The sequence below is a fragment of the Fusarium musae genome, chromosome 1 (assembly GCF_019915245.1).
Source record: "Fusarium musae strain F31 chromosome 1, whole genome shotgun sequence".
In the NCBI taxonomy this organism is placed as follows: domain Eukaryota; kingdom Fungi; phylum Ascomycota; class Sordariomycetes; order Hypocreales; family Nectriaceae; genus Fusarium; species Fusarium musae.
The window spans coordinates 4,640,999-4,662,450 of NC_058387.1; the positions used below are offsets into that span (position 1 = coordinate 4,640,999).

A 21,452-nucleotide genomic window follows, 5' to 3' on the forward strand; every position below is an offset into this window, starting at 1 on the left:
GCCAATGGAATGCACCGATTGTTTGGAGTATGGACACACCCGCGGACAATGTGATTAATCAGGTAAGGGTCTCTCTGACGCCCTATTCACTGCAAAACTAACGGTCAATTAGTACGAAAAAAGACCATTCTTTCACTAGTCGGTCACTCATATTACCCTCGGGGTGACGGAAGAAAAAAACCTTGCCTGACTTGCACCGCGTTCCACTAGATGCGGCGAGCTCGACCACTTTGAACAAGACTGTATAAATCCACAGATTTGCCAGACTTGCTAGGGTCCTCATGCCACCGCGTTCTGCCAAGTCCACGAGCAGAAGCCTGACAAGAAGCGCAACGCGTTGCCAGTACCGGTAGCCACAAATTACAACCGCATCGTCACAAGACACTATCCACCGAGCAACAGAATATAATGGACCTTACCCGACGTCACCAGGCTCCTTCGATCAACGCATTCCGGAACCAGGCACTCTACGGACAAGAACACCAGCATGGCCAGTCCAATGATGGCAATGGCGGTGACAATGGGTGGAAGCATTTGGCAAGCTGACAATGGTGATACTGGTGGTGAATGGGGAGCCAACGGCCCTGCTTATGAGGGGTGGTAATGGTGAAAATGTAATGGTGATAAAATCGGACGGGTGAGGCAGGTGATGAACTCGATGTTCATAAAAGACGTTACTGCTCATTACATGGGCACAAACTAAAAGGGGCGACTGTCTAGGGGAGGAAAGGAAACTCACGACATCGATCCTAAAGGATGAAAAGACTTAGGTAATGTGGCATAAGTTTAGGATAAGTTTAGGATACATTTTTCTAAGTTTGTTTTGAAACCAGATATCAAAGACTGCTTGACCAAGAAGTGGCAGCAGATGTTGTTTTTCTCCTTTTAACAGAAATTGCCTCCTTAATGCAGTATTAGCTCCACAGTTTGACCCATGACATTCACGAGAGTTATCCAAGGAAGTTCGGTGGCCGTTACTCAGTCACCTTCAAGCAGAAATCTAACTTTTCGTCTTCAAAATGCAAGATCATGTTGCGATTTCGTGAAGATTAATGCCCATTGCTCTCTAGATACTGTAGTTATGACTCCAACCTCGGTGGGTATTGTCCCGACGACAGCTTCGGGATAACTATAGCCAACCAACATTCACAACCCATGCGCAACCCAACGAATCAATGCGATAATTTCAGCCTGGGTCCAAGGGTGGTGTCCCAAAAGTCATGAGTAGCATGTTCATAAGCCTTCATAACTCTTTGACCAATGTACCTAAAGATTGTAGAAAAATGCTGGTAACTATCCCCAGCCCCCTGGACAGAACAGGAGGATGAAGTTGGAGTATTCAACTAAAGCTGCTACTTCTTTTCCGGAATCATGTTTCCTTTTATTCCATTTTAAAGCCCAAGGAAGGAATGCTCTGTGGGATATGTTTGGGTATATGCACAACTCAAAACACCAGCTTAAAACACCAGCTTCGCACACCATGTGATGAGAACGATTTGTTAATTTTTGGCATTTCTTCGTCAAAGCCGTAAAACTAAATATGGAATCATGTACAAATTGATCACGCAGTTACAACGCCGCCCTTATATCCTCTGCAAATGCCCATTCCGCTTTGCTTAGTACAGCTTAATGGCAACAGACTTGTTCTGTGTGTAGTTCGCCAACGCAGCCTCGCCCAATTCCCGGCCGATTCCAGACTCCTTGTAGCCGCCAAATGGCAATTGATGGTGTAGCTTGATTCGAACGAGATTAAGAACTAAAGTGCAAAAACTGACAAGAGTGATTTAATATTTATTATTCATAGGTGACACTCACGGGACAGGCATTCCCATGGAAATAACTGGATAAAATAGGGAAGATATAATGATTTAACGCCAATCAACCATAGATTCCTTCTCGTTTAGTACAGCTTAATTGCAACGGATTTGTTTTGTGTATAATTTGCCAGAGCAGCTTCACCAAGCTCTCGACCAATACCTGACTCTTTATATCCGCCAAAAGGAAGCTATACAAAGTTAGCAAATGGATAACGAGGAGGAATAGAGTACTAGCCTGATGATGCAAAAGGTTGTAACAATTGACCTGGGGGAGGATTAGCGGGAGGAAATAGAGGATTAGCAGGATATAACTCACCCAGACAGTGCCGGCCTTCAATGCGTTGGAAACTCGGAGAGCTGTGTTAAGGTTCTTGGTGTGGACGGCGGCAGCGAGACCGTAGGCGGTATCGTGGGCAAGATCGATGACCTCCTTCTCATCCTTGAACTTGGAAATGGCGCAGACAGGGCCAAAGATCTCCTCCTGCATGATCTTCATATCGGGACGAACGTTGGAGAAGATAGTGGGCTTGATGAAGTAACCCTTGTTGCCGAGGCGCTCACCACCGGTCTCGACGGTAGCACCCTCGTCCTTACCAGCCTTAATGTAACCCATAATGCGGTCGTACTGAAGCTGAGAGACCTGGGGGCCCTGGAAGGTCTCCTCGTTGAAGGGATCTCCAACCTTGTTCTCCTCAGCTCGCTTCTTGAAGGCAGCGAGGAACTTGTCGTAGATGCCTTCCTGGACAAAGATACGGGTACCAGCACAGCAGCACTGGCCATGGTTGTAGTAGATACCGAAGTTGACCCAGTTGATAGCCTCCTCAATATCAGCATCGTCAAAGACGATGTTGGGAGACTTGCCACCAAGCTCAAGGGTGACCTTCTTGAGGTTAGAGGAAGCAGCAGACTTCATGATCTGTCGGCCAATGACGGTGGAACCAGTGAAAGCGATCTTGTCAACGTCCATGTGGGCAGAGAGAGCAGCACCGGCAGTCTTGCCGAAGCCAGAAACAAGGTTGAAAACACCAGCAGGGAAACCAGCCTGCTCGATGAACTGAGTGAAAACCAGGGCAGAGAGAGGAGTCTGCTCAGCAGTCTTCATGACAACAGTGTTACCAGTGGCCAGGGCAGGGCCAATCTTCCATGCCAGCATGAGGAGAGGGAAGTTCCAGGGGATGATCTGACCGCAGACACCAATCTGATATGTGTTAGTGACACAGAACAATGCAATTCGAATCAGGGGTAACTTACAGGCTCAGATCGGGTGTAGTGGAACATATCAGGGGCAACATCAATGGTCTTTCCCTCGATCTTGTCGGCCCAACCACCATAGTATCGCAGGCAGCCAACAACGGCGCCGACATCACCACGGGCGTTGGTGATAGACTTTCCGTTGTCGAGAGACTCAACAGCAGCAAGAAGATCGAGGTTCTTCTCAGCAAGGTCGGCAAGCTTGAGAAGGTAGTTGCCTCGAGCCTGAGGTGAGGTGTTCTTCCATTCGCCTTCGAAAGCCTTGCGAGCAGCAGTAACAGCCAAGTCGATATCCTTCTCAGTACCTTCGCAGACGGAGGTGATGACCTCCTCGGTGGAGGGGTTGATGACCTCGAACTTCTGCTTGTCGACACCCTCGGTCCACTTGCCGTCGATGAAGCTAAATCGTATTAGTTTTTGAGCGAGTGAACAGGGTTCGATGCCATGATCACTTACAGGCCGATGGGCTGCTGGTAGCTACCAGTAACAGGTGTGGACAGCTCAACAGTGAGGGGAGCCATTGTGTATGATATATGAGATGTTGTAGAGGAGAGGGAGGGTACTGGGTATCAAATGAGGATGTTGATAGAAGAGAAGAGTGAAGAGGAGATGATGAGATGATCTGGGAAAAGAGACCGCAAATATTGACGACGGGAAGGGAGTATTTATTCTTGAGAATGACGCGGGGTTTTTCTGTGGAAGAATGGAAGCAGGGGACTAAGGGGGGCGTCCAACTGGGTGCGATGTGCCGTGAACCTCGGTGGAGTGGAGGAGGGGTGAAGTTCAAGTGACGCCAACTTTCCCCGCAACAGCCTCGCCTCTTACACCTGGATGAACATGGATGCCCTGGTACGTACTGGTTTCTTGCTATCTGAAAATGGAAATGCTATGGATTGCACTGGCTACCGCTCGCACTGAGACCCCCGGCGGACGGACGGGCACACCCCATAGCTTTGCGGAGCATTGTCGTGGCGGTGGTGGACAAGAGATGGTTAGCATGGTTAGTAGTCGAAACGTCACGTAAGTTGTCCTGTTAACATCGACTGCAGCACTAGCCCAATCACATTACAGCAAACGCCGAAGGACAGGACTTGCTACGAAGTGGTTTCGGAGCGGTTCAAGGGCAGAACAGAGCTCTCCTCTAAGCCGGTTGCAAGCAACGCAACCCCAGACCACATCACATTCATGCCAGGCAACGATTTGACTGAACCGCGGGGCAGAACAGGGATGTTTAAACAGTACTACCCAGAAAGAAGCAGTTACAATGTCGGTAAATGCTACAGTATGTTTGTACTACAGTACTTCAACGTGCCCAGCGCCTTTGATCACTGGACCGATGAACTGTCCCTTGATAGACTGCCAACTGCTCCATCGGATCTTGCTACTGGTTCTGTCATGGCCTGTAACCCTTTCGCTTCCACAGCTCTCTGGACTCCCCGCCAAAGTGGATGGATCTGACGGTTTCTGCAAATCACAACAGCCGGCAGAAACAAGGTCCAAACATGCCGCCACATGCTCCAAGCTCTCTCCCCACATCCGAGCCACCAGTGGTCTGAGTGGCCAATGGTGGGGTTGCAGGGGCCTTTATGGGCCTTGGAGGAGGGGATCTGCGCCAAAGAGGACAAGCTTAAGAACACGAAATTCAAAGTGAACAGAATTGTCAAAGCTCGGTATAGCAGATACCTAGTGATATTTAAAAGCATGCCACAGTGTTGATACGAGGCAGAGCAAGACGACTTGAATAGCCTCAAAATCACTGTATAAAACTTCATGGCCCTGAACTGGGCGTCACTTGAAACCGTTGAGAGCACTGACAAATCAATCTGGGTTATCAATAATGCATGCACAACCCCCGGAGCCGACACCAGGTACAAGTACACGCACTTACAGTTGAGAGGTGGTACATAATGCGCCGCAATACGACAGGGTCTCTCACTGGGGACCTCAGACTTGATCCGCACATCAATCTTAAATAGCTTGGACAGTAGACAGTTTCATCGTTGGGCGACAACTCACTAACCATTCGGTGTGATTTGTTAATAATGCCGTACGTGGTGAAAAGACTGTTGCTAAAACAACCCATAATTCATCTTACTGGACAGAGTACATGGTAATCAAGATAAGCTTTATTGCAAACTCAACGGGAATTTACATCGAACCGCACTTCGTATCCTTGTCAACCCCAGCATCAGATTGCGTCCATTCAGTGATACACCTGTTTCGAACTTACGGTAATCTTTCTATGTATTAGCGCTTGCCAATGGACGTACGTTTTCTGCACATTCTTTCGATCCATCCAAGGCCGCGGAGTTGTACAGGGTATCAATTATCCCTCATCACAGCTCGGTTGATTCAGCTTGGTTGGCCAAGCGCTGTTACATGATAAACTCGTTACCGTAGTTCCTAGGAAGATCATTCGACTGTTCTTCAATATGGACGCCACTTGCATCGAGTATCAAAAACGCACTTGCTTTCTACGCGTTCTTCTATAATTGATGCTCATTAAGGGTTCACGAGAAAGCTGTTCCCTCCACAGCCCAAGCGGCAACATCGTGTGAGACGCTAGAAACTGTTTTTTTTTAAACATATCGTACCTGTGCTGGCATAATCATGTTTAACCTCCTGGTCAGTTCATTAATAACGATGGCTACCCTAATGTCGATTACATACTCTAGAGGCCACACCCCCACATTGATGTTGCGGGATCTGGATACAGTATCCACGGGGTCTACTCCGTACTGATGTCCAATCTTCGTTTTCCTCGATGGCTGTGTTACCAGCACTGACACTAGCACTACCTGGTCATTTGCTGGAGGGCCGTGCTCAGATCTTCACATCTACAGTGCCATTCAATGTGGTTACCCTCCCTGAACAAAACCCCTCCATCTGTGACCTCACCTACCCCTTCGGTGTATCTTGTGCGAGCCTCCTCAAACTCCACAGAATACACAGAATACGTTGAATCTTTCTAAACTATGGACTTTCGCTGCTCGTTGCTGGGAGACCGAAGGAGGGTCCTTCAAAATGCTCGGCTTAAAGGCCAGCGAGCATTAAACGACCCCGCACTAACAAAGAGCTGCCCTTGTTCTTTTGTGTTTTGACAAGGTCATGAATGGCTCTCCAATTCCTGGGGCAGCCGTTCATCCTAGCCCCGAGTACACATTCCCAATTCTGTCTAGCTTTCCCCCCCATGTACTCCGTACCACCCCGTGACGTTCCCTAAGGCCGACGAGACGTTGGAAAGCCTCGTGCAGTTCTCTTTGGCTCGCGGACCCGCAGGTTTGCTGGTGGTCATGATGAATTGCGGCTCCGCTGCGTCTCCGTCTCGCCGGCAAAGGCGGGGACGGCCCCACACACCCACCCCGCCTCCGATTCAACCTCTCCCCAGGCTCAAATTCTAAGCGCTCTGAACTTTTGCCATTTACGGCCAACTTTGAACATGGCCACATGGGAAAGATGCGCCTCGTTCTTCATCGTTTGCCTCATGGCGACTTTCCCAGGCACCCACACACCAGCACTTCTGGATCAGTAGCCTCGCGCTTCAGCAGTGTTTATCTCGCTTTTTTGAGAGGCTAGCCACCTCTAAGGTGACAACATTCCTCCAACATGATAGCTTTTCTCGAGAGCCGCAAACTTACATAAACTTTCAGCCCTGCTCATCGCCTCCGCAAAATTGGTCCAACGGCAGTCCGGCTGCACGCGACATGATAGATCATATGCTCCCCACAAATGAGAGCCGCAATTACTGAGATTGGGGATGACAGGACGACATTGGAGACCCCAACATAGGCATACATACCTCGATGAAGCCCACCCGCTATCTTCAAAACTGCGGCATTGACGGATCCGCGACTTCATGCTTGCTTTTTACCCCGCTAGATCACTTGTCTTCTCCGTACATACCGTACGTACGACTACCCCACGAACGGGACCGCAGGTCGCAGTCTTCTCCTCATCCCCGACTTCAGGGACTTGTTGGGTCGGCGGCGGCTCCGTTATTTTCCTGGGGTGGGATTAGATGTGTCAAGCTAGAAGGCTGCAGGTAGATCTGACCCCAGACTTGTGCTTACCATGGAATCATAACGGCAGGTGAATGTGGAGGAACGATAGGCTATCATGCCGTGGGCTTGGTTTGACAGGTATCTCCTATCGCCCGGCCCAATGGGAGTGGGATTTAGACTAGACTAAGGTAGTATTCTCTCAACATCTCATACATTGAATCTATGGGCTGATGTTGCTGGGGCGGTTGATGAGTCGGCCGGTTGCCGGTAGTGTTCGGGAGTTGCAGCCCCGCATGCCCCAGATCCTCCAGATATGAATCAAGGCATTAAGCTCTGTTGCTGTCCCCAACAGCCCGGGTCTACGTACTCTTTCTTTCTTCCGAATGCGCTTGGTTTCGAGAATCATGACAATGGTTATACTCCCTTGTTGGCAATCAGTGCATGACTTGCTTCATTTCCTGCATCATAGCCCTCATTACTCAAAATAGAGATCTCCTTGCTACTCTCTTTCCTTAGAATTTACAACATGAGTGCTTTAAAACAAGCTGTTCCCGATGCGCTGGATCTTATGATGTGAGAAACCGTCTGACCAACCTAAGCTCCGTTCACGAGCTGCTGTGCTTGAGGTACCTAGCTAGCTAGCAGCACTATGCTAGATAAGTTAGGTTTCCTAATACTAATATCAGAAACCATTGCCTATCGAAATACCCTCAATCAAACAAAACGAGCAAAATACGTGAGAGAATAAAAGCTCCTGTATCTCGCTTTCTCTGGTTTATAGCCTATGCTTTATTTCTCCTTGGGCGTCATGGCCCCGGCTTTGATGGAAAATACCCGTTCAGATCGATCACCAAGTGGTGTGGCCGGTTACTCCTTTCTTCTAAAGTCTATTTCGGTTATGGAAAGACTTTTTGGAACGCTTTTTTTTTTCATGGGAGTGAGGCACCTATTTGATTGCCTGCGGCTACGGGCAGCTGCAGTCGGGTGCCAACACTCAATTTATCTTTGTAGGCTGGCACTGATTCACAGCGCAGCCTGACCTAGGCGCTGGCTCCTCCTCGTCATACCAGGCAGGGAGCCTTTCCTTCCTATACTCAGCCTGATCGCCTAATGCCCACATCCTTCTTCTCTGCGGCTCAGCACACCAAGGCTTACACGTGCAATATTTCGGCTTCTTATCTTTGTTCGTTCCAATTCAACATGGCAGTATTAGACGAGATTCCCCTTGTCACTGCACGTGTTCGAGTAGCCGGGGAGCTTGCGACAGAATATGACGCCCTTGATGATCAAGAACCCGTGATCAACCTTGACAAGGAAGGCAGCAAGATCCCGACGAGAAACTGCTATATCGAATCCAAGTCAGGTGCTGAGTTTGCCGTCGAAGTCACGGTCTCTGGGAAGTACCGACTCCCTCATTCGCACGACAGGTTCATCGCCGAGGTCTTCATTGACGGCCAATGGATGGAATCTCGTTGCATAGGGTCACCTTTTTCTCCTGGCATGTCATCTACCATTGTGATCTCAGGCGCTGAGTTCTTAGCAGAGAATGAGAGAGTGGTTACCAGAAAATTTGTCTTTGCTCCTATTACCAAAACTTGTAAGCCTGCTTTCTATGTAGGTATCATTCCATCTCCGCTAACAACGCATCAGCCGATCACATCAGTACTGATCGCCTCAACAATGATATAAAACAAGCGGAAACCCTGGGAACAATCCGCCTGCGTCTTATCACAGGGTGGTTCGAAGGGCCGAGTTTCCGGAAACCTCTCACTTGGCACGGAGGGCGAGATGTGGAGTTGGCTGAGAAGGCACTGAAAGGCAGAGCAATAAGCCATGCGACACTGTAAGTTATTGGATACTTACTTACTGGAATAAAGAGCTAATTAAGGTGACAAGGCTGGCTGAGACAGACCGGAAACCGTGTCCGGTTAGATCAAAGATCGATGACATGCGCCTACTGGGAGAAATCTTCTTTCGTTACCGATCCTACCGTATGCTCTTGCACCGATGAATATATCTTCTTCTTTGACACCATTGTCTAACTTTCAATGCAGAAGCGCTCCAACATGAGATGATTATCCCACGCACTCCGTCGCCTGAGCTCTCAGCTACAACTGGATTTGATGATGATCCCCTTTCTCACCTCTCCGAGAGTGACATTCGCCGTCTTGCTCTGAAAAGACTACATGACCTTCAGGTAAGGCAACTATTCGAACTTCCGCAATGGCGCACATCTAAGTCCTGGCTAGCAGGCCACCTGGTGTGACCTCCTCGAGTTTACTTTACTAACTAATTCAGGCCAAGGATGAGGTTTCTCAGATCAAACGGGAGGCATCAGAAAACCCCTTTACGCCTCGACCATGGAAGTTTGTGAGACTAAAAGATGGGAAAGAGGCTGTTGACCTGACAGATGATTGATCTTAGAGTGATAAATCTCTGCCTCGAATTGCGAGCGTTTATGCTATTAAGGACCCTTACTGTTCTGGTATCCTGTCGCAAAGATAGACTTAAAAAAAAAAGAAAATAAGGTGTCTTTTCATGTCGGAAAGATATTCTAAGCATGTTCATGATCTTTCAAACCGAGCACTCCGTACATAATCCGCTGTCTCTTATTGTCCTGCAACTTTAGACACATTTGTCTTAAATCATTGATTGTCGTGCTGGGCTATCGTTTTTGGTTGGATAGTGGAGCTCTGATGGTCAAGACTCGGCGCAGTCTGAGCTTGTACCTGTAGACTAAGCCATGATTGGCTGCTCTAGCTTGTTGCTAAGACGCTAACGTGAACCTCCTCCATCTCCTTTCGAGGAATACCCCATGACGTTACAGTTTAACTCCTCCCTCGATGACCGGCTCTTCACTTTTCATCAGCATCGTATTGTCACTGTCCTTGATCCTCCACCGTCTCGAAATCGAACATGCGCACGTATAGAAATGCTATATTTGCCGAATCATAGCCACCCCTACGTACGCGCTCGTCGCTGAGCGGTCTCCTTACCCGCAATGGCTCCCGAAGCTCCCAGCAATATCCGTGTCTTCATACGTTGGCACGACCAGACTGTCTTCGCCGGCGAGGAAGTCAAATGTACGATTACTTTTAAAAGCGTGGCGCCAATACCAGGCCAGCTGAAACCACAGCCGCAACAATCGGAACGAAGTCGACTGGCCTCGCCTTTCCATGGTCGCTCCAAGTTGAACCAAGGATTAACGCCACCACCGTCAGCATCTTCCGGCAGAGGGCATCGTCGTTCTGCCCTTTCTTTAAGTGTTCCTGCATCGCAATCACATAGTCGTACTGGCTCAGTCCAATGGCCTTCATCAGCAGGCTCGAGTGATGGTCGCTCAAGCCACTCTCATAAGCGCTCTGTTTCCATTGTCTCGATAGGATCCAATAATACCGCGGAAGACCACACACAACGAAATGATTTACCTTCACGACCTCAAAGACCGCATCGAGGCCATGGGCGGGCCTCGAGTCTACAGATCATTCCTCGAGCGCAGGGCCAGCTCCCAACCGGGCCTCATTCCGGTTCGTCGCTCACATAGTACTATTTGAACTAGGAACTAATTCTTCTCAGCATCATTTTCTCCTCGTCTCTCAAGCTCTCCTTTGTTCCACGCCTCGTATCCCCCACCTGATCGATTCAGTCGCATATCACGACCGCCAACAACTCCTCACACACCTATTACAGCCGGCCAACGAAGACCATCGCCGCAACAAATACCGGAAACCCCAATGCCGGAATTTCGTTTTCCTGCCGCCCCCTCGCCTGCCCGAGAAGTACGCCCAAGTTTATCTAGACGATCAACAAACGAAAACATGCTCAGCCCTAGGAACGCTGTGGGCGATTCCAGTGGACTGTCAATGCGCCTTAAGGACGGCGTTCCGACGATCAATGAGCAGCCTGCACCCGCGGCCCGCATTCTAGCAAGCAGCAGCGTTCTCGGAGGCACACCGCGGAGTAGCGGAGAGTTTTACTCTGTCAGCAATAACTCATCAGAAACTCTGGTATCGGAATACGTGACACAGCAGCCGACTAATCGTGGACACGCACGCCCACTAAGGAGAAGCCTTGGTATGCCGGCCCCGCAGTCGAGAGCGCCTGAATCTTTGATGATGGGGTATGCTCAATTACACGGCTCTTTCTCGTTAGATGGGTCCCTTGTCAGTCTCAGCCAATTTGATCAAGTCAAAAAGAAAGCTATAGTTGGTCAAGGCGGTGGTGTCGTTGGTCTCGAGTCCAAGCGCGACAGTGGTCTTCTAGGGGGGGTTCGGATGGGGTCGCATCAGCAGCTCTCTGGGCGATTTCTTAGGTGGGGGGGGAGCTCAGCACAATCAAAGAGATGCGAGGGGTCGCAAACTCGAAATCTGTGCCTCTCTTGACTACACCACAGTCCATTTTATTTGTTGATCTGCAGCTTGCACCAGGAGAGAGTCGAGTTTTCGAGTACTCTTTTCGACTACCCAAAGGTCTTCCTCCATCCCATCGCGGAAAGGCCGTCAAAATCACATATAGCTTGGTTATTGGCACGCAGAGGGCTGGAGGAACAAAGGAGCAGCAAGTTAAGTCTGTTGAAGTTCCTTTCCGCGTACTGGGAAGTGTTAACAGCCACGGTGAGATACTGGGACATGATCTGATGAACCCCTACATCTTATTACGGGACCAGGCCCAAGTGAAAAGTCCCTCAAGCAGTGATAAGGGATCAAAAACCAACGGCAATGGAGTCAAAGGGCAACAACCTGCCCTGAATGACTTTTTGCTTTACGTGGAAGACCTGATTCATCGACCGCGAGATGAGAGTGGCAGTATCCTTCTTTCTCCGGCCGCTGGTAACTCTAGACGACCATCGGCATTCGAGGAAGCCAGCAACGCACACGATGCTATTCATATGGCAATCATGAGAAGCAACATGACCTCTGGTGGGCAGCAGAGCCCGAACCGGTTCGAAATTGCACGTAATGGGCAAAGGGTTGGTGTAGTGATGCTCACGAGGCCTGCCTACCGACTGGGGGAAGTTGTGACAATGGCTATCGACTTTACAGACGCTGACATTCCGTGTTACGCCGTACACACTACATTGGAAACATCGGAGAAAGTAGACCCGTCGTTGGCAATAAGATCCGAGTCGAGCATCCACCGAGTGACCCGGAAAGTTTATTCGTCTTCATCTGAAGCAACGATGTACTCACGACGAGTCACCTTCAAGCCAACGATTCCCATCACTGCAACGCCTGAGTTTGTTACCAGTGGCGTTAGCTTGGAATGGAAGATTCGAATCGAGTTTGTGGTGCCATCCACGGGAAGCGATTCTCCCATTGAGCACGAAAGACGAGCACCACACCCATTGTTGGAGGAAATTTCACAAGATGAAAAGGGGGGAACGGTCTTGGTGGCAGTGGAAAATCTAATATGTGAGAGTTTTGAGATTGCCGTACCTTTACGTGTTTATGGCGCAGTCGGAACAGGACTAGAGCGGCTTGAGCGGGATGAGGCTTCTGAAGAAGGCCTTGCTGTATGAAGAGAGTTGGACTAACCATATATTTGGTGGTGGGTGTTGGATATTTACTACTATGGGATCTGAAACAGCTCAGTTTATAAGGCAAGGAGCTTGTTGCAAATAGAATATTGGAGTTTGTATTTCAGATCAAAAAGAGCGGGAACACTGGTAATTGAAGAAATTAACTTGTTCGGGTAAGCCTGAGCCATTGGCGTCAGGGATTTTGAGAAATGGATGTGCCCAAGGTTGTTTGGGTGCCTTGAAACTGTGTTGCCAAACAATAAACCAACAGTCAACTCTGATGACGACGCGTTCGAGTCTTCAGCTGGTTGTTAAAACGGAATTGTGCACATATTATGGATTCCCTCGTTTAAGAGCTAGTCTATGGCTCATAGGTTGACTAGCTTCGCATGGCTAATGCTAGGACTCTAAGCCGAGATAAGAACAAGTGAGACAGATCAGAATTAACCGGCACAAACATCATAAGCTCAGAATAGCTGGAGGGAAGACTAAAGATACAGGGCTGTTCGAACGGGACTGGGCTGGGAATATCCTCATTTCGCAATGGGCCGGGATCAGGCAAGCGGGTGACAACTATAAACGAATAAGTAAGGCTGCTTCCCAGGGAAGCAATTTTCTTAGAGGGATTTTCTTCTTTGGTTTATTATCGCAAAGATACGGAGTACAGAGGTGGCTCTTTGGTGTGCATGTGTGTTATTGCTGTTATTGATAATGGGCCAGCTGGTTGGTAATGAGTGGCTGCTGGCTCGACAACGAGATGGGGTATTGTGAGAAAGCATGGAACGAGAGAGATAGATCATCGGCTCAAAGTGAATTTTCTTGTCAGTCTGAACGAAAGTGTCTTTGCATACGTACGGATAGTAGCTGAGGAATCACGATTATTGTGTAAATATAAAAGTTGGGAACGTATCCAGGGGTTCAACATCATTGTCACCAACAAAGACTCTGGGTTCAATATTTACCACCGTCCTGGCCTGAAGTGATTGTGAGGTGACAGCCACTAACGGGAGAGCTAGACAGCAAGGATCAAGTCGCCAAGAACCACTTTGCTAAGGCCACTACTAATAGTGAGATAAACGTCAGGAACTTGGCTCTCATCAAAGCCACAAGGCCCCTAGACAACGAACAGACAAGGGTCCATGTAAACAACCCAGCAGAACAACTGCTTAGGCGCCCACCGAGGACGTGGAGTTTGGACTTGGTCTTTGACAGGTATGATTAGACTATTGACGGGAAGGAAATGGCCTGGGGTTGGGTTGAATGAAAGTCATCAGCATTCCATCCCACAAGCTGGTGTAAACTTTCTTTTCTCTTTCTTTTCCTCCTCACCACCCGCTTTCGTTGGGAGCCCAGATCCAATGTTTTTTCAACCTTCATTGTCGCTCACTAACCAAAATTTGCCAGTCATTGTAAGTTGCTAATTCACCAGAAAGAGGTCGCTATCCCGATCTCTCCGCTACAGCAACTGACGCCTCATCCGCAGCCTTAGATATTTCCATTTCTTACTTTCTGAATCTCGCTGCCATTAGCCCCCGCAGGCCCGCAGCAGCTTCCTGACTTACACCGCCCGCCATCCACTTTTGCAAACATCATCTTGCTTCTGCTGCTCTTTTGTTCGTGGGTGATGGGAATTGGCTGTTCATTCTTTAATTCAACTGTTGTTCTTTTATCGTAAAGGAAAATATTTCAGTGTTCTCGTCGCTCCTTCAAGCCTCGGTGCTTGCGCTTCTCATACTTCACCATTGCACCATCTAAATCCACGCTAGACAATCTTCTAAACGACAAACCCACCAAAATACCATCATCAAGAGTCAATGGAGGAAACATGGCTGCGACACCTTCCAACGGTCGTTTAAAGCTCACTCCTTCCAACTCTCCCTTTCTAGCTCGCCCTTCTAGATCCTCCAGGTCGCCTATGCGTGGTCGCGCACACGATGCCTCGAAGCTCTCCCTCCAGCGTGTCATTGGCACAACATGTTCCTCTCCAACAGGCTTCGATACTCTCCCGTCTGTCTTTGCATACATAGCCGGAGGCGCTGTTGTGGTGGTGGATGTCAATGGCGATAACCACACTCAACGTTTCTACCGAGCCCGACCGACCGCCGTCCCACTCTATTCCGTAGCAACGTTTCAAAACACACCCACGACGCCGTCGGGAACACCAAAGGCGAACGACAGCCGGGGACGTGTAGGCCCGCGGTTCCCTAACTCACCCCACACTTCGTCCGACTGGAACGAGTCTCCTAGCAATACTTGGACAAGTCGCGAGCGGATCAAGGCTGCAACATGCCTTGCGTTGAGCCGTGATGGAAAATATTTAGCTGTTGGCGAGACTGGATACTCCCCACGAGTTCTGGTTTTTAGCTTACACGATGCTTCTTCTGACAACCCTCTTATATCGATCAGCGAACATGCTTTTGGGGTCAATTGCGTTGCGTGGTCTGCAGACACCCAATATCTTGCGTCTCTAGGAGCCGCCAACGATGGATTTCTCTATATTTGGAAGGTCGACCCTCGAACAGGCGCGGCTAGACTTTACAAACAAAACCGATGCACATCATATGTGAAGGACATGCTATGGATGGGCAACTCCCTCATCACATTTGGCGTCCGCCATGTCAAGATGTGGAAACCTGATGATGGCCCGACTATTTCGCCTACAAAGCAGAAGTTCTTCAGTGAACAGCCGGCCTCTACTCCGCCCTCCCAAAGAACCCTACCAGGGCGTAACATCCTGCTAGGACCTCTCTTGGAGGATACTTTTACTTGCGCTGCTATCGTCAAAAACTCCAGCCTCATCATTTGCTCGGAAACGGGTTGTGTATGTATTATGGCGGAGGACGATAGACAGATGAAATTGCAGAAGGTCCTTGGTTTGGACTTCTCCATCTCGACTATTGCTGTCAGAGACAATATTGCCTACGTTGGTGGTAGACATGGCCATTTGGCTGTGCTTGACATTGAGGCTGTTTTGAACGCTCAACCACCGTCGGCATGTATCAAGGAGACTACATTCTGTCCTACAGGACAAGTTGCCCTGGGTTTTCTGGCACACAAGCTTGTCACCATTGATTCGCAACAGTCCATTGACATCTGGAGCTCAGATCATGTGCCTGGCAAGAATACCAAGGCAATGGCCAGCATTCCTATCCCTGGTCATGGACAGTCTGTTACAGGCATACAGGCCTTGGAGCGGCCAAATGATCTGAACGCCTCGTTTTTGACGTGGACAGTTTCTGGTAATGTTTCCTTCTGGACATTGGAAGGCCAAGTCCAAGCCTCAATTGATGTACCGATTGGAATGACTGAACCAGAAAATGAGCTGGACTCGGCTAATCAACTTACCTGCGCCCGTGCAACGAATGATGGTAAACTACTTATTTCTGCCGATAGAATGGGCGTGTTACGAATGACGGACATCGCCACAAAGGAACCCGTACTAGACATCAAGGCACATACAGCTGATTGTCGATCCGTCAGTGTCTATGACAGGGATGGCAAATTTCTCATGGCGTCCTGTGGACGGGACAGAACTGCGCAGCTCTTCCGCCGGACTGCAGGCGGCTCCGTCGAGCATTTTCAGACATTGGAATTCGCTGCGAAGGTCGTGCAGGTTATGATCCCATCCGAAGACAAGGTGCTAACCTGTTCATTTGACCGAACATTACAAATTTACGATATCATCACAAAAGAGGACGATCCCGATTCTGTTGCCGCTATCCCTTCCAGAGTAATTTCTCTCCGAGCCTCGCCCAGCTCAATGGTCTTGGGCATGGGCCAAAGAACTGTCTTTGTCTCTCTACTAGATCGGTCTATTTGCCAATATGAACTCAACACGGGGCGTAAGATCTCTTGCTTCAAATGTCAAGACGAGACAAAAGGCGAGTCGGCTGTTCTTGACTCGCTCTGTTTTGGACAATGGCCCCCCAAAGACCAAGACTTCCTCCTCGGAACATCCAACACAGACAAGTCCATTCGACTATACGATGCCCAGACAGGGAGCTTCCTGGACCGGGAATGGGGTCACACTGAAGCGATCAACGGTGTTTGTCTTATCGAAAATGATGATGGAAGCCGCAAGGTTGTGAGTGTCGCTTCGGATGGAACAATGATGATATGGGGTCTGGATTTAAACGATTCTCCGCCTCGTTCCGTGAGTAGAGAGCCGTCACCCGCCAAAGACTCTGTTTCAGGACGGCCGCCACTTCGCAGGGTCTTGTCAAAGGCTGAGCTAGCTGAATTCCAACGACCTTCGCCGACATCTGGTCGGAGATCCCCACCCCGAACCCTACAGCGGAGAACTTCGCGATTCAACCTAGCTGCTAGCTTGAGAACACCTACTCAAGGACTCCCAACAAGCCCTAGTAGCACATTGGCCGAAGATACGCCATCAAGACGGCCTTCTGCTGACCCGCGGAATAGTCCCCCAGTGTCTCCAAAGGGAAAGGTTACCAGACGACCTTCTCTTCCCAATATAGGCACTAGTGCACGCAAAAAGACATCCTCGTCAAACTTGCGAGGCTTTGGCTCGCTAAATATGGCGACAGAACAAACCTGCCGTCAACTTAGATCATACAGGAAGAAGCTTGCTTCCTCGGAGCCCATTAGCCAAGAAAATCTGACAGAGCTAGATCAGGAGTTGCGACTGACTGCTGCAGCTCTTGGCGACCGGGCTATTCGAAGCAGAGCCATGAATGAGACGGTCCTTAGTGGTCTTCTGGATCAATACTCAGAAAGACTAGTCACATTGCTGGACGAAAAGCTGCGTCTCAGTTACCAGCCGAGATCTCCAACTGAAAAGGATGGAGACAGTGGAGACGGAGATAGCCCAGATGAGGAGGCCAGGCGCAGTGTTAATGGATCCTCAAGTTCGCTTTCTCCTTAGAGTTTTGTCCTTGCCTGTTTATGAAGGGCCACTTTCTTCTATTCTTATTAACTTGGATTAAGAGGGCAACGGCGTTAAATGGTGGCGGATTTCATGGGATGGACGGCGGAGGAATAAAGCAAGCATCAAGTGTATCTCGATGCCAAGTTCCAATATGATACCATGGGTCTGGAGTTTTACTGTTACTTTTGTCAGGGATAAAAATCCTTTATCATAGCCAAAACCGGGACTCGTTGCCAACGCAATAGACGTGATCAGGTACCCCAAGTATTTCCTTTCGCATTAACCGATAAATTCAGGTTTTCTTGAAGTTGTTACATTTTGTGACCAGAAACCATATCCCTTGTTTTCCATGATTGCTTGCCGCTTGTTGGCGTTCAGGGGTATCACGTGCTAAGCCAGGCTTTAGCGTCTACGCAGCTTGGACGAACTCAGCCCAGTTTTTCTTCCCTGCATCATCAAAATCAACCATCAAACATTATCGGCGATTCAGATCACGTGATATTCTGACAGACGCATCGCCTAGACGAGCAAAAAATTACTACACCATTGGTTCGATCAAGCGCGTTCCGCAACAAGAAGCCCAGCGCACCCGATGAAAGGCCTAGAGGTCGCCATAGACGGTTCTGGAGTCACTGATTAAGATTGCCTGTACGTGTTTGATTGATAGAACCCCGACCATGACGTAGCTACACCTGTGTCCGACGTACGCCTAACTAAAGTACCATAGACCGTGGCGCCAGTCCATCTTCTTGCTCGACGTGAAGGCCCCTTGGATAGCTGGCGAGGTGGACCGCGGGGCATGAATCAACCAGCCTTCCACACGCCCCTCGAGTCGCTGCTATTATTCCAGTCGTTGATAGCTCAAGGATTCGACAATGGGGTCTTCGCGCGTATCTCTGAGCAACTCATCAACAACGCACTCATCAAGGAGGGATCTACTTATGATCCCGCACGATTAAGACCCGATGCGCTTCAGGATCTTTTTCTGCGACTTTTGGGGGATGAACTGAGTGGTGAGCATGAGAAGGCTGTGACCAACGATCAGACGACATCACCAAACTCGCGAAAACGAAAGCTCGGGAGTCCAACTTTGCCGACACTTAAGGAGATTTACGAACATGTCGACAAAATCCCCCCGCTTATTGACCGCCTATATGCGCGATATAAGGATAATACCGTCGCGCAAATTCGAGAGGATGAGCGTAGCTTTGAGACGTCCCAAAAGGAAATCCAAGCAATGGAGCGATGTGAACGAGAACGACGCGCTAGAGTCGCGAGCCAAAATGGAACACCCGTACTTGCTGCTCGCGATCAGAAGTCTTCCGTCACGCCTAATGGGTCAACATCCTCACCTGCTATGGCAACAAGCTCGGCGGCACCAGTTCGAAGAGGCCCAACACAACAGACGCCTGTGATCCCACCCAAACCGCCTGTTTCCCACAACACACAACCAACAGTTGCACCGCCTAGCCACATGCCTACTGGAACGGCATCGATCCGACCTTCGACCTCACCCACTCCCCCGAATTCTAACGGGTCGGTACTTCAGCCCCCAGCAGGTGTCCCTCAAACAACACCACGACCATTACAGGCGCCACAACCTCTTAAGCAGAGCCCTGCTCCTAGGCCAGACAATGGAGCCAAGCTGAAGGATGGCCATACGGCTTCAGGAGCCGCTCTGAAGTGGGAGAAGCCTTATCAACCGCCACAAACAGCTACACCCCCTCCTCGGCAGGTTCAATCACCCGTTGCCCAAGGACCAACAGCTCCCCCGCCAGCTCTGCAACAACATCCTCAACAACACCTACAGCAGGTACCATCGCAACAGCATTGGTACCCACAACAAACTGCTCAATTCTCTCCCAAACCTGGTGCTCAACCATTATCTCATCCTCAAACGCCCCAGCAGGCTTGGCCACAACCTACCGCTCCACAACCTCCCCAGGCACAGTCTCAAGCTCAAACTCATCATCAACAACGCCCTCAATCTCCGCAGGTTATTCAGCCATCAGCTCCCCACACTGCTCGGGCCCAGCACGCTACGCCACCACAACATACCCAACAACTACAAAGAATCCAAACGCCTACACAAGCACAGCAGGCTCAGGCTCAACAATCTTCGCAAACTCAACCTGTCACCCATATCCAACCCCATTCTTTGCCACAACAGCATCAACAGAAGCCACGTCCAAATACCGCAAAACCAGGCCTGGCACCACCGCAGCATGCTGGTCAGCTAGCCCCTCCCTTACAGCCGGCACCTCCACGACCAGTTGCAGAGTCGCCCGGAGGCCAAACACTCCATGCCCGTCCGTCTTCCACAACGCCCGTGCCACATCCGCGCCCTATCCAGCCCCCCCAAGGGCAGACTCAGCAAGTCCGACAGATTGCCACAGGCTCCCCAGCTCCTCTGACAGCAAGTGCAGGCTCCGCTGCCTCTCCTCCGCAACGTTGGCCGCTTGGATATCAACCTCAACCTCAGCATGGCTCACCAGTCAGCTCTCCTGTGCCATCGGCATCTAAGGTTCAATCATCGCAATACGCCAGCCAACCTCCACGGCCTGGCGTTTTAGGCCACATCATTCGGCAGGCTCTGAATACCCCGGTCAAGAAGCTCGGAATACCATCGGCACCGCACACGCCCATCTCAGCAACACCCACTCACGTTACTCACGGGTTTGGAACAAAATGGGCTCCACATTCCACTCCGTCCACTCCGGACCCTAGTCATATGAGCGTGGCACCTCAAAGTCCAGCTTTTGAGCCAGTCAGTCCCCCTCAAAAACCTGCAACTTTACCGGGCTCTGCTGGGTCAACACCAAGACCATTAAGAAAGCAAGCGCCCAAAACAGCTTCGAAAGTCGAACAGACCGTCGCTAAGCCTGCGCGCGGCCGGTCTGCCAGAGTCGGGCAGAAGGCTCGTGCACTTAGTTCCACGCCATCTCTCACTCGATCCAGGAGAAGCCATTCTATCCTCTCCCACACTGATGAGCCTCCGACTCAAACAAACGAATCAGCATCCAAAATTAAGGATGAAGATGCTACACCTCGGCCCACCGAAGACACAGGCGATACTACCGCCGATGAGAGCGTCCCTGGTCGGCCTCAGATCATGACTCCTGGCAGTGTCTCTTCGCGCCTCTATAAACGAAAGAGACAAATTACACCGGTCAACCCACCACCCGAGACAACTCAAGTTCTTTGGACCCGAGGTTTCACTAAAGTTTCGTCATCTGCTCTGGATCAGATTTCTAGCCACCGAGATGCGAACATGTTTGCTACCAGGCTCCGTGAGAAGGATGCGCCAAATTATCGCCAGATTGTGCTGCAGCCTCAAGATATAACATCCATCCGGTCTGCTATCAAGCATGGGAATAAGGCGGCTGTTCAGGCCGCAGCCGGTCTTCCCGGCGGTGATCCCGGTACTGCGCACGTGTGGCTACCTATATCTGACGAGCTTGTTCCTCCAAAGGGCATTATCAACAGTGCTCAGCTTGAGCGCGAACTTGTCCACATGTTCTGCAATGCCATTATGTACAATGCTGACCCCGATCGCGGTCCTGGGCCTGGATTTATGAAACGCTCGCAGGACGAGGAGGAGGAAGAAGTAGTGGGCTACCGCCTCGACGAGAATGGCGTTGTAAAAAATACCCGCAGCATGTTTGTAGAGGTCGAAAAGCTCTTAGGTGACCTACGAAGTGCGGAAAAGGAGCGTAGCGCGCCTCCGCCTTCGGCTGCTCGTCCAGCCAGCGTCGCTACCCCCGCTGAGGAAACGGGCGACGACGAAGATGAGGGTGAACGTGAGACTGGAACAGCCAAAAGGCGTCGCATAGGAGCCCGGGGCTGATCGTCCTGATCCGCACTAATTTAAAAGACCACTATGTCTTTCTACTGAATGTCGGCTTCATAAACTGTAAAGGGAAGCAGCATGTAATTTTTGTTATTATTGTGTACAGCGTCTAGAATAGCTAGCCTCT

The 21,452-nt window shown here is 50.0% G+C and overlaps 4 protein-coding genes across 4 annotated transcripts; 3 read left to right on the plus strand and 1 right to left on the minus strand.

Annotated features, from left to right (window-relative positions):
- Positions 1-1,900: 1,900 nt before the first annotated feature.
- On the minus strand, positions 1,901-3,589 carry CLAH10 (Aldehyde dehydrogenase; the record flags this gene model as incomplete). Its single annotated transcript, XM_044819131.1, has 4 exons — positions 1,901-2,005; positions 2,134-3,015; positions 3,069-3,468; positions 3,525-3,589. 4 exons carry the CDS (start codon positions 3,587-3,589, stop codon positions 1,901-1,903), a joined length of 1,452 nt encoding a protein of 483 aa, XP_044686833.1.
- A 4,680-nt stretch (positions 3,590-8,269) lies between these two features.
- J7337_001391 (uncharacterized protein) lies at positions 8,270-9,487 on the plus strand (the record flags this gene model as incomplete). Its single annotated transcript, XM_044819132.1, has 5 exons — positions 8,270-8,666; positions 8,804-8,912; positions 8,966-9,060; positions 9,124-9,266; positions 9,368-9,487. 5 exons carry the CDS (start codon positions 8,270-8,272, stop codon positions 9,485-9,487), a joined length of 864 nt encoding a protein of 287 aa, XP_044686834.1.
- Positions 9,488-10,887: 1,400 nt separating this feature from the next.
- Positions 10,888-12,587, plus strand: J7337_001392 (uncharacterized protein; the record flags this gene model as incomplete). Its single annotated transcript, XM_044819133.1, has 2 exons — positions 10,888-11,337; positions 11,463-12,587. The coding sequence occupies 2 exons, from the start codon at positions 10,888-10,890 to the stop codon at positions 12,585-12,587; spliced, it is 1,575 nt and encodes a 524-aa protein (XP_044686835.1).
- Positions 12,588-14,412: 1,825 nt separating this feature from the next.
- Positions 14,413-21,322, plus strand: J7337_001393 (uncharacterized protein; the record flags this gene model as incomplete). Its single annotated transcript, XM_044819134.1, has 2 exons — positions 14,413-17,439; positions 18,203-21,322. The coding sequence occupies 2 exons, from the start codon at positions 14,413-14,415 to the stop codon at positions 21,320-21,322; spliced, it is 6,147 nt and encodes a 2,048-aa protein (XP_044686836.1).
- Positions 21,323-21,452: the final 130 nt, after the last annotated feature.